Genomic DNA, 13,498 nt, shown 5'->3' on the forward strand with positions numbered 1-13,498 from the left:
AGTTAAGCAAGTTGGACACTTGCCAACATAGTCCCAAGTCTTTTTTTTTAAAAAAAAAAGGAAAAAAAAGGACAGTGGGTCAACGTGCTGCCTTATACATTTCACACCCACAATCATTAATATACTACTATGAAACAAATAATAATCGAGCAGTGGCATACGTAGCTTATCATAACAAGGCCTGGGTGCGGTTTACACATCGCTGCAGCCGCGCCTTTTCCTGTCACAGTGGACGGTTGTGCGTAAGGACGGCGGGTCAGCTGACAGCTATCAGAGGACCGGGAGGAAGGAGCGGAATTAGCGGCTGTGCGAGTGTGTGAACTGGGAACCTGCTGGATCCACAAGCTTACATCTGAGGCTGACGCGGGGAGCGAGAGTCTGGTGGCGTCCGTGAGAGAACTAGGGTGAGTTCACTGCAGTCGACACGGCGAAATGTTTCTCGTTGTAGCCCCGGTAACGGTTGCGGGTAGCCGGTGAAACAGTTTCATTCGTGGGCGATGCTAATATTAGCACTGTTAGCTGCCGCTCCGCTAACACACGTCAAGCTCGCGGCGGTAACTACTGTGGAAAACGGATATGAGGCGATTTTTTTCCTTTGAAATGAGAGCATACAGCATGCTAATTCTGCAGACTGTAAACGATTAAACGTTATTGGAGAGAGTCAGCGCTGCAATTTAACACTGCTCGTTTATAAATTGATTATACTTATTAATATTGCGAATTAAATGGTCGTCCAACGGCTTGATATCCAGTGTACCGGAAGTCCATTTAAAATCCCGCACGGATCGACGCTGGTTCGCTCTAACTTTACACCGCCAGCTAGCCTGCTATCGTAAGCTAAATTAGCTAGCTACCTCTCTCGGTCTATTCTCCTCCATCACTTTGATCCTAGCTGAAGGTCAATCCTCCCATCTATGTGGTAGCCACTTAAGAATATTTAAAACAAGACATTTCGAGCCGTCGTGTCCCTCGACGGTCGAATAATAACTGAGAAAATATGAAAAATTGATGAACGTTTGGAAAACGGCCCGAGTGAGCAGACATCTTGACTTGGGCCAATAAAAGGGCGATTAAACCCGCTCAGGTCTCGGTTTAATCGTTTACAAACCCGGCACTGACCCGATGGGGATATATTTCAGTAAAACAAGCATATGATTGTGTTGTGTCCTTCCTCCCGCACCGTGTGTTTTAGTTGTCTGGCCTCTGTCTTAGCTTGAAATTAGAGGAATGCCAAGCATGTCCTTCATCCCTTGGTTTCCAGAAGCTTCATTCATGAGTAAAGACAAACTATGATTTCCTTATAGTCATAAGCAAGTCAGCTATCTCACACCTGCACTGCCTCTAGATGAAGTGTGGTGTCTTTAAGCTTTTATTCTACTTTGGATTCAATGTTTAGTGTAATTATATTCAGACTGCATCTGGTAGTAAAAGGCAACAGATTTGTAGCTGACTACCTGGTGGCATCCTGCTGCAAACTAGTGGCTGCTAATCTGCTGTTAATCTTAGTTTGGAAAGAAAACAAGGAATTGACTGGGGTGAGACCTGCAAGAGTGGGCTCTGTTTAAACTGTATTGGAGTGATCTTTAATGTGTGTGTGCCATTTGCATGTAACAAGAATGAGTCACCACAGTGGTGCAGCTGCAGGATATATCCAACTGGCAATAGAGTGGTTTCTGTCTGTGTGTGTTAGAGAGGGAGAGGGAGACAGAAAAAGGCGGATGTGAGGGACAAACGTCTCCCTGTACTTGTGGTCACTCTCTCACTTCTCACTGCTTTCACTTCTCTATCACCCCACTCTCCTTTCCCTATTTCCTTCCTGCCATCTCTCTCTTTCTCACTCCATTCCTGTCTCTCCTCAGGCGGGGTTTGGTTTCACCATGGCCGGTTGGGTCTGAGAAGCAGCCACAATGATTGGAGGACTGTTCATCTACAACCACAAGGGGGAGGTCCTCATCTCCCGGGTCTACCGAGATGACATAGGGTACGTCTCACATGTAGCTTCATAAGTTTGGGGGGGGGGGGGAACTACATGTAAGTGAAAAGGTCCTGATTGAGCGCTGGCAAGGACAAACCGGGGTTGATCCTGAAGGATTATGGATTATGTCCCTCTTCCTTGCTAAGAAGTTCACCTTTGCCTGTTGTTTTGTTGTAACCTTGTAAAATGTGTTTAAAAAAAAAGGATTACACTCAGAACATGTTACTTACTTTCAGATTACAGTTTGTCCCTTTTTATATAAAAGACATACATTTGAGTAATAAGAAATAAAATGGCCATGCAAAGATTCTCCTAATAAACAAAGGACAAAATTTATTTGAGTGACTATAATTCAAGCACATTCAGGAAAACAATCACCTTATTAATCACTATTTTCCCTGTTGTATGAGGTAATGATCCGGCTCACTTGAGCTTATCAAACCACACCTTCTTTTTAAAGGACTATGTGCAGCTGTGTGAAAAGCTCTTCCAAACAGACCTCAGTGTTGATACAAGTCAAAAGTTAGTAATTATTACCATATGTAAAAGAGGTACTGATAACAAGCATCGTTCTTCTCTCCATTGACAACCACATCTTAGTTCCATGCATATCGCAGTGGCATGTCGGTGATAAGATATCTTAATCTGAATGCTGACAAACTGCATATTTTGTGTACGTTTGTAATATCATTTCTAATGTAATAGGGACAGTGCACATTGGATGACAACATTAAGATGTAAATGTGGAAGATTTAGCCAGCTGGCTAGTTTTCATCAGCCATCTCTGGGTAGGTTGATTATTAAAAGTTAAAACAAATGAGGTAAAGAAAGACACAGTAGACAGACAACAACACTGAAGCACATCCAGCAAGATACAGTGTAAACAAAAAACAATATTATGAAAAACATTCACAATTACACACGATAAAGCAAGTAAATAAAGGTGACATTATAATCATAACTTTAGAACAACAGACTGTACATTTAAAAGTTGACTATATAGCTTTACAAGCACATAACACACATAAATCATGTAAATCAGGCACATTTAAAGCACATGAAGCAGCCAGCACTGCACATTTATAGCTGGCAGATTTCAAATATAACATTTTCATAAAATGGGGAGCAAGCAAATGTACAAACATGGCTGTTGGAATAACTTAAGTTTAGACAGAAAGCCATCACACACAAGTCTTCCTTCATCACTACACTGGATTCATTCATTCACTCACATTCTGCCCAACAGAAATCTGAGCCTGATATGGACAGGAACTCAGTACATGCCCAGAAACATAAACTACATTATCTGAAGATCTGAATTGTGTTTGTTCTTTGTCTTCCTTCCAGATGTGTTTGTTTCTGACACACTGTTGATGTAATTCACTCAAAACTGAGATTTCAGTCTGTCTGATGGCACCCAATTATCATATTCTGTTTTGTGTAAAACCAGTCACGTTCTGTGAGAGTCGACTTCTTGCTAGAAGTGACACCAGTCCAGTGCATTGTAGGTTTACACAGGTGGGTTTGGCTGTACAGAAAGTGATAAGTGATGTCCTTGTGCTCTCATAGTTTCGGTTTTGTGAGGACAGAAAGTTGTTGTTTTTTTGTGCACTCTTAAAGCATTTTTAAATATTTGTTTAGTTGGAGAGTCGGCGGCTCTGGCAAGACAATAGGAAAGGGGAGAAACAGAAAAGTGTATGCAAGGTTTTAGAGCTGTTTAGTGATACCATCGAATAATCAGTTTGAAATAAGTGAATGCAGGGTCTGCACGTTTGAGTTTGTGTTGTTGGAATGACAAACAGAAATGTACAAGGGCCCCTCCCTCCTTTTTGTCCTGTTCAAACGCGGCAATCTGTAATGTAATTGTGGCGGCTTTATTTTCAGTCGTCGCTCCTCCATTGTCAAGCAGTATCACAGACACAGCTGCTCGCCTTCTCAGACACTGCACAGTAGGTTCTACAAAACAGCACAGAAAATAATCCCATGCAGTGAAACAGGAATTGAATTCATGCCTTAATAACTACCTTCCATTTTCCTAATTAAATGTTGTAAATCGAGGAAAACAGTCACTATCATTAAAACTGCAACTAGTTTTCATATCCTGTCCAGCAGAAAGTCAAACCCCTGTACAGAAATCCATACGTTTTGTTCTTCCGCACTCATCTCTGCGTTTTTGTTGACGTCACTAGCATCAGTTTGTGTACGGTGATCCTCCTTATCGCTGCCACGGTGCAGATTAAACCAGACACATTATGTTGCTCTCATGCCTGCAGTGTATGTATTATAATGTTGTGTTTTGTAATGCAACGGAAAGCTTTTAGCTGCAGCTGAAATAGAACCGAGTCCACTTGAAATAATGAAGCCGTTGAATGTATTTACAAATGAATTAATATGCATTTGCTATGCTGCTGTGACTATAGCGCACAACATGGATTTAAAGAGCAATATAATGCTGCTAAACTGCTCCAGATTCAGTTACAATGATGGCGTCATAATAAACACCATGTTACTCACTCTGTCTGTGTACATGATGCACGAAAATGTCTCTTGTGCATTTTTGTCTCTCTCCTCTTCTTTTACTTCATCCTCTTTTCCTCTCTATCCTCTGTATCACCATTTTCCTCCATCTGTCCATCTTGGCCCCTGTAGGAATAGGTAAGAGATGCTCCAACCTAACAAGCATGTCCCTTCCCTCTCATGGCCACCAGTTAATTAACTCCCCCAATCCTAAACTGCATGCCCATCGATTCCACAGTAAACTTCCTATAAGCATGAGTCACCTGTCATGATATTAAATAAGCCACCAGATACCGAAGTATAGGAGTCAACTAAAAAAAAACAATTGGTCTGCCTTTACCAGAGGCTCTTCAGTGAATATTGTTGCTCACAAACAGCTCTACCGGCGCCTAAGCATGTAGTCTGAGCATGGGATATGATGGTTAATTTAGCCCTCGCATCCTTTGTTTCTACCCTGATTTTTTTCGCACAGAAATTGAGAAATGGTTTAGGGTTTTTTTTTTTGTTTTTTGTTTTTTTTGTCTTTAGAGGATGTCATTAGTAGAAGTGGGCCTTGAATTAAGTTATATACACTGGTGTTAACTATGATTTTAGCTGAGGGTAAAGTTTTATTGTTTTCATTCAAATCTTAAATGTCGTTCTGCTTGGAAGAAAACATCTTGGTTAAGGTGCAAATACTTCTGATGTAGTGATAGTTGTGATAAAGCAACATCTTCTAAAGGATGGTTTCACAATTTTTTCAAGTGTCTTAAAACAACCATATGAACAGTGAAAGAGGCCTTCAAATGTGCTTTCAATGTAAGTGATGGAGGCCAAAATCCACAGTGTGTCCACACAGTCATTTTGTGCAAAAATTCACTTAAAAGTTGATCTGAAGCTTATATGAGGCTTCAGCAGTCTGAGTTAGTCATATTAAGTGGATATCTGCCACATTTACATCTTTTTTGCATCAAATTCCTTCTATGTGTTTACTCGGATAGTGTTTCCCTGTTGAGCTGTGGTGGAAATATAGCAACAAAAAGAGGAACTTAGGCACTAAAAAGACTGTAATGTTGAAAGATATCTATTTGATTTGACTCATTTGGCTAAAGCTTCATTTTGGCTTCAGATAAACTTTTAAATACATTTTTGTACAAGAGGAGGCTTGTGAATTGTGGCCTCCATCACTTACATTGTAAATGCATTATGAAGGGATCTTTTAATGTCCATTATGAACAGGAGAAATGATTATGGCAAGAAAAAACCCTATTTCAATGTTCATTTGGGCTCCTGACTAAGACAGATTTTAAAAAATTGTGAACCCGTCCTTTAATGGAAAAGATCTTTACATCATGACAGCCTCCAAGACGTCCCTTTGCCCTCAACACCAATTCAGAAATCCTACACACTAAATTTCCAAACATACAAAACACAGAAGACAAACAGATTTTGGTGTTTTGCAGACATTGTATCTTACAACATATAATAATATCAAGGAGGCTGTCAGGTGTGCTGTGCATCTCTGGTTCATTTATCTGCATGGTAATATCCAAAAATAGAAGGCATTACATTTTAAAAGTAGATACTCGCAGCTCATATTGTGTCGGCTTTTAGTCTTAAAGTCCTACGTCTTAACAAGGTAGGCGTTAATCTAAATATCAATTAGGTCTCCAGTTTGTGTGGAAATAGAGCTGTAGATGCTCTCATGGGTTTCTCAGTAGGATTTAGTATTCCTGTCAGAACATGCCGCATCCTCCGCACTAAGCCCTGTTATTTATAAATGCACATTAACCGGGGCAAAAGATCTCGGTGTTAGGCTAATGTATACTTTGTCTCACTGAAATCAAATGTAATCTGACTTTAACTGTTTCAAATAAAAAAATGGTCCAACTAAATATCAGATTTGGACCGTGCATGGCTAAAACAGTTTTATGTTCCCATGGAGTCCAGTTAATTCTGACGTTATTGTCTAAACCCTCAGAGCCTTGTCTCTCCCTCCTGGTAATTATCACCATTTACACAAAACAACACTCCTCCTTTTTTCTCACCAACTAAAGTGCAACATCTCATGGTGTCCTTTTTCATTTGGTTTGAACATTACTGATTCATGTGAGATGGGTGAATATATATCGTTGAGGTCTGAAGACGTTATTTATTTGCGGAACTGGATATCAAACTGTTTGGATGTCACAGGGTGGGATAGTGTCAGCAGCAGCCTCACTGTTATGTGAAAGCCTGGAACAATTCTCATAACATAAATGTGTCTCTTTCTTGTTTTTCCTCCTCTGTCTCGTCCTCCCTCCCTCCCTCCCTCCCTCCCTCCCTCCTTCCCCACTCCAGGCGTAACGCAGTAGATGCGTTCCGCGTGAACGTGATCCACGCGCGGCAGCAGGTTCGATCCCCAGTGACTAACATTGCCCGCACCAGCTTCTTCCATGTCAAGCGCTCCAACATCTGGTTGGCGGCAGTCACCAAGCAGAATGTCAACGCCGCCATGGTGTTCGAGTTCCTTTACAAGATGTGCGACGTCATGACGGCCTACTTCGGCAAGATCAGCGAGGAGAACATCAAGAACAACTTTGTGCTCATCTACGAGCTGCTAGATGGTAGGAAGATAATGTGATGTGTGAAATCAATCAGGTTGTCCAATGGAGAATTTGGCAGATCTGGATCTAGGTTGCATTAATGTTTCATAAGGGAGCAAAAATGATCTCTTAAGCAATATTATATCAGCTATTCTTCCTTGTTTAAGCTGTGATGTTTATGGAACTATACTAGCAGTGATGACCATAGATTAATTGTGACAACAGAGTGGTATGAATGGATCCAATGCAGACGTCATTATCCCACATCAAACAGAGGGTTTGTGTGTTAATGTAATGCCACCTGGTCAACATTTGTTCTTTCCATTGCCACATGTCCTAGTTTTTTTTTTTTTTTTTTTTCCTCTTACCCATCTTATCTCTTACCGACAGTTATCTGTTTGTGTTTGTTCATACAGAGATCCTGGACTTTGGCTATCCCCAGAACTCAGAGACCGGAGCTCTGAAGACCTTCATCACCCAGCAGGGTATTAAGGGACAGGTCAGTGACACCAGTGTAGCCTCACATTTAGTAATAATTACATTCAGTTGTGTTTAAAGAACAAAAAGGATGAACGATATGTTGCCATTTTATTAGGTACACTCAGCTAAAACAACAGCCCTGCAATAAATCCTATGTTCATGAAGCTGATCACGTTCGGTTTTTGTTGAAACCGTTCGAGAAGTGTTGATTCGACTTCATGGTCATGTTGGAGGCTGCTGTTGAATTGTATTGTGTTACACTGAGAGTTTTATTCATTTATTTATTTTCATCCCATTTACTGCATATCAATGAGGATGGACTAAATAGGAGTAACATTTCACACATGTCATGTAATAAACAAGTTGTTTTACGGGGATTTGGTTGGTTTAAGTGGATCAAAACATGTTTATAGGATGACATCAATAATACATAACCTGATCTGTTTCCATTCCTTTGTTTATTGTAACACTTCACACTGTGAGCACCAACTGTCAAATGCATTCACCATTACACGGGAGCTTATTCCGTTATTCTGCATAGCGCTGCACAACACAGACAGCCAGTAGTGTGATTTAATGAGTCAGAGCAACACTCGCCTCTTCATGGACATTCTACAAATCACTGATAGTCACCAAAATATTAAAGTAAAGCTGTGATGCAGGGTATGTTTTGATAATACAGAGTTGTTTAGCTGACAAACATCTAAATTGAAATAAATTTGATTTCCTTTAGTCTACATGTGTACTATATGTTGTGTAAGAAAATATAAATGCTCACATAATATTGCAAAATTAACTAGGTTGTTATGTCCCTGGTTTATGTATGAAATAGTATTTGCTGATTGTGCGATGACCTAAAAATCGCTTAGAAGTTCACTTTTATTTCTCTGTTTTTCTCTTAATCCTCCATCATCTGCGATCTTGGATTTCTCCTAATTCAGCACCAGGTAAGAAACAAAATGCTTGAATTTTAGCTCAGGAAATTCATTTTACTCTTGTATGGAACCTCGTCATATTTATCTTCCACCTGTAGCGGCAAAGATCTTCTTTCATTGCTGTTTTTCTTTTGTCAGTGTGTCTCCTTTTGTCTGTTGTTATAAGGCTTCTCTCTCTGTCCCTCCAGACAAAAGAGGAGCAGTCCCAGATCACCAGCCAGGTGACGGGACAGATCGGCTGGCGTCGTGAGGGCATCAAATATCGCCGCAATGAACTCTTCCTGGATGTACTGGAGAGCGTCAACCTGCTCATGTCACCACAAGGTCTGTTAATGTAACCTCACTAAACTGGGCTGTGAATGCTGACATGTACGATTTAGTAAAATTATGTCATTCAGAAAAGCGAGAAATATTTGACAACTTTATATTTTCCCTCTCTCTTCTTCCTAATTTATTCTTCAGATGTGGAGCTGGAGTCATTAATACTTAATGCTAGTAGTCCGACACCGTCTTCACCAATTTATGTCTTCTAATTAATAGCCAGAGATTACAAGGTCCTTTTTAGGAGCTTTCAGTTTTATGAAACAAACTTCCTGACTTGTTGATGTTGGCTTAAAGGTTGAGGTTGTAATTTATTTCTTGATCTTGGAAACAGCAGTTAAATCTCACCTTGAGGTTGGTTTAGTAGCTGTTCTTGTGCAGATGGAGTTGCAGAGAGTTTAGTTTCAGCTGTAGGAAATGGCTCATAATAGTTCATCATTTGCAGATTGGAAAATTGCAAATTCAGTTCATAATAATTCCAAGTATTGGCCTTTTTAACTTAACTTAAAAATATTACCAATAAAAAAAAAAAAAAGGTTGAGTTGTTAGTGTTACTACTTGTATGAACAAAAACCAAATTCCAATCTTGTGTTTTGATAACATCAATGTTTGAAATTGAAAGAAAATGTGGAGTGTGTGTCGAGTAGAATTAGACCGCAACATCGGCCCGGCCGGTTTTGGACTCATAAACTAAACCGTTTGTTCTTCCCGTCTCGTCCAGGCCAAGTCCTGAGCGCCCACGTGTCGGGCCGAGTAGTGATGAAGAGCTACCTGAGCGGAATGCCCGAGTGCAAATTTGGCATGAACGACAAGATTGTCATCGACAAGCAGGGCAAGGGAGGAGCGTCTGACGATGCTGGGAAGAGGTGAGTGAGTGACTCGACAAGGAGCGATCAGCAGACAGCACGTTAAATATGTGAAATCAATCCTATTGTGACGAGCACGGCTGAATATCATTTAGCTAATTTTGCATTTCAGTCTCTTGAGGCTGTTTTTCATATTTCCATCTTGGAGTTTTTTGTAGTTAAATTGGAAGAGACCACCTTGTCCGTTAGTCCCGTGTCTGTGTGATGAGTGTTGTCTTGTTGTTGTTTACAACAAGACAGGCTTTACAATTTATTTTTAATTTTTCTTTCCTTTGGATGCATCTCTCCTTTCTTTCCCTCTCTTTCTTTTCTATGTGCTGTACCTCAGTGATTTAGGGGGAGGAAGGTACTGTACTGATAAGTGTCCTCACCCTCTGCCACCCCAACACACACACACACACACACATACACACACATACACACACACACACACACACACACACACACACACACACACACACACACACTCTTGTCTTGTCTTGTCTAAGCACATCGAATAGTCAAAGATAGATTTTTGTGAGTCTGTACATCTCATGCACTGTTGCTCCCCTCACACTCAATACAAACCAAACACACCTTGTTAACTCTTCTTCTGCCTGGTGGTTGTTTCCCTCTTTGGTAGAAAGGTTGGTTTGTTTTATGACCCCACACCTACCTGCTTGACTTTTAACCCTTGACCCCAACACCTAACAGGGATTGTGATTTTGTTTTATAGCAGAATAGCGTCATTAACCTCAGCACAAAGTTATGATGTCTCTATACTAGCACTCCTGTCCCTTTTTTGTACTCATATATTGATGTTTTTAATTATGAACATTGAGGGAGAGTAGTAGTTTTATCTCTTGTAAACTGAGTGTCATAATTATTAGATAGAATTGTTTATAATAAATAAGTGATATTATTTCATCTCTCTTCTCTGTGTCTGTTGCATTCTCTCATGACAGTGGGAAACAGTCGATAGCCATTGATGACTGCACCTTCCACCAGTGTGTGCGCCTCAGTAAGTTCGACTCGGAGCGTAGCATCAGCTTCATCCCCCCTGATGGAGAGTATGAGCTCATGAGGTCAGTTGATGGATGTTTGAAATCTTTTAAAATTAATTTTTTTTAAATTACTTCTGCTTTTATTAAATTATGTGAACCGTTGTTCCGTTCCAGGTATCGCACCACTAAGGACATCATCCTGCCATTCCGGGTTATTCCTCTTGTCAGGGAGGTCGGCCGCACTAAACTGGAGGTAAAGGTGGTCATCAAGTCCAACTTCAAACCATCGTTGCTGGCCCAGAAGATCGAGGTGAGTTCTTATTAAAGTCAAGCTGGTGATAAATGCGATAAAAGCTTGTGTGAGCCTTTATTCTACTTAAAACACACTTTAAAAGTTTTGCACATCTTCATTATCAACTCCTCAGGTGCGCATCCCAACGCCCCTCAACACCAGCGGAGTGCAGGTGATTTGTATGAAGGGAAAAGCCAAGTACAAGGCCAGCGAGAACGCCATCGTATGGAAGTGAGTATGAATGATATACAACCAAATTCCTCCTTTATGTTCTCTGTCAGGTTAATGATTAACCACTTCTCTTTGGTGTTTGACCTCACACACACACATTCCTCTCTCTTGTAAACCCTTTTTTTCTCGCAGTGAAGCAATATTTCTCCTAGTAATTTTCTTTTTGACTCAAAGTGCAATATCGCATAACATATTTCTGTTTGTGTGTGTGTGTGTGTGTTTAGGATCAAACGCATGGCTGGGATGAAGGAGTCTCAGATCAGTGCTGAGATTGAGCTGCTGCCGACCAACGACAAGAAGAAATGGGCCAGGCCTCCCATCTCTATGAACTTTGAGGTCAGAATGCACAAACACACACGTTCACACTCACAGGCTGGTGTGACGCTATCTAAGATTGAAATTAACTTCCAATCCTGTGAGAGTTTGTCCCTGCTTCATTGTTGAAAAGAAACATTGGGTTGATAAGAATCTATTTTCAGCATTCTGTATAATTAGTTCAAACAAAAGTCAGTTGCCAGAAAGTTTCCTGCCCACGTTTCTGCCTGATTTAAATATGACACCCATCTGTAGGCGAAATGCAGAGCTGACAAGAACTTTGTACAGAGTTGGCAGCCACACAGATGGACTATGGATTAAATGTGATCCCAGTATCAGTCATGCAAATCACAACCTGCTCACTGTTGCCTCACACACGCACGCACGCACACACGCAGAGAGTCGTATTTCCGTCACTTCAGAGGACATTACATTGACTTACATTCATTTCCTGGAAACTTATCCTAAACCACCACATGCCTAACCTTTACCCCGACCTTAATATAACCCTAAACTAACCTTAACTTAAACCAAGTCTTCACCCTAAAATTAATGATCTACATGAAGGGGACTTGAGTTTTGTCCTCATAAGGGAGGCAAGTCCCCACAACATGAGGAATACCTGTTACACACACACACAAACACACACACACAAACTTCCTGCTCAGTGACATGTGCGGCCCACATCTCCCAGCATGCTCTGACACGTCTTAACCTTTCTCATCTCTGCTCTGCAGGTCCCTTTCGCTCCCTCTGGTCTGAAGGTGCGCTACTTGAAGGTGTTTGAGTCCAAGCTCAACTACAGTGACCACGATGTCATCAAATGGGTGCGGTACATCGGCCGCTCCGGCATCTACGAAACACGCTGCTAAAGTTAACCCCCGCCAGGCAGCGACCTGACCACTTTTCCTCCCATCTATCCCGTTACGATTTTTTTCTTCTTCCCCCGTTCCTTCTGTCTCTCCTCCCCTCAATCCTTATAGCTTCTCTCATACTACATCCCCCCCCTCCCCCTCCTCCCTCCTACCACCACCCTCACCCCTTCCTAATTAGGTGTTGGAGATTGAATTTACATCGTTAAAAAAAAAAGTAAATATGGTATAATGCACAGATATATGCAAAAATGTGAACCATTGTATCGTATATATCTCGTAGTGATGAGTAAACCTGTAAACCAACTGGTGTCCAAAAAGAAAGAGACGAGCGATGCAGGGGGGGACCGGGGGGGAGAGGACCAGGCGGAGACACCTTTTGTGTCTTTAAGGGGTGCTCTGTTGTGTTTATTCAGTGTTATTGTTCTGCTATCGATTCTCCAGTTACTTTAGAAGTCCCATATGTCCTAAAAATTATCCCCAGTAAGATGATTTGTAGCTGATGAATCTTGATATAGTTCTTTGTATATGAACCTCCGTCTCAGTAGAGTTTACCCTTCAAATTGTCTGATTCTGTATTGTGGGCTGATTGATATTTGATCTGTGTTTTCAGGAATGGTCATTTGGATATCAAATACTTTCTGTTTGTCACTCAGCAGGATGAGAAAGTAAAATTACTTTCAAAGAGAATAGAATTACTAGACAATGACTGAGCTGTTTTTGTACTGTTTCTTTCCCCCTGCTGCTTTTCCATGACTTATTTCTACCAGCATTCAGTGATGATGGTCAAAATTAAACATCGGAGAGCATTCCAGACAGTCTTGAGGTTTGACCATCATCCTGATAAGCTAGTGGTGATCTTTTTTTTTTTTTTTTTTTTTTAACATTTCCTGAAAGTGTCTGAAGTGCTAAGATCAACTTTTATCACACTGTCTTTCAGTGTAGCATTTACTTTAATACAAAGACACTTTTGGGATATCAGGCCCTGGGAAATGTGTGTTTGCGGTGAGGTGAGGTGAAGTGAGGTCTCCCCCTGGTGTTCGCTTTGTCACTGTCTGCTTCTTCATGTTTGTAGCCCTGGTGACCGTTCTGTCCAATAAAATCTGACTATGTAACCAAACACGCCTACCGTGTCTCTGTGTGTTTT

At 41.0% G+C, this 13,498-nt stretch overlaps 1 protein-coding gene across 2 annotated transcripts; it reads left to right on the plus strand.

The window, feature by feature from the left end:
- The first annotated feature begins 186 nt into the window (after positions 1-186).
- Positions 187-13,471, plus strand: LOC121908247 (AP-2 complex subunit mu-A). 2 transcript variants are annotated; one of them, XM_042428121.1, is made up of 13 exons: positions 187-404; positions 1,860-1,981; positions 6,812-7,077; positions 7,473-7,555; positions 8,478-8,483; positions 8,660-8,795; positions 9,514-9,658; positions 9,987-10,004; positions 10,603-10,722; positions 10,816-10,951; positions 11,067-11,164; positions 11,389-11,500; positions 12,217-13,471. In XM_042428121.1, exons 2-13 carry the CDS (start codon positions 1,908-1,910, stop codon positions 12,349-12,351), a joined length of 1,329 nt encoding a protein of 442 aa, XP_042284055.1. In that variant the 5' UTR covers positions 187-404; positions 1,860-1,907; the 3' UTR covers positions 12,352-13,471. The 2 variants fall into 2 exon arrangements, with proteins under 2 accessions (XP_042284055.1, XP_042284056.1); XM_042428122.1 differs by lacking the exon at positions 9,987-10,004 and having other exon boundaries at positions 191-404.
- Positions 13,472-13,498: the final 27 nt, after the last annotated feature.

The sequence above is a fragment of the Thunnus maccoyii genome, chromosome 12 (genome assembly GCF_910596095.1).
Source record: "Thunnus maccoyii chromosome 12, fThuMac1.1, whole genome shotgun sequence".
Lineage (NCBI taxonomy): Eukaryota > Metazoa > Chordata > Actinopteri > Scombriformes > Scombridae > Thunnus > Thunnus maccoyii.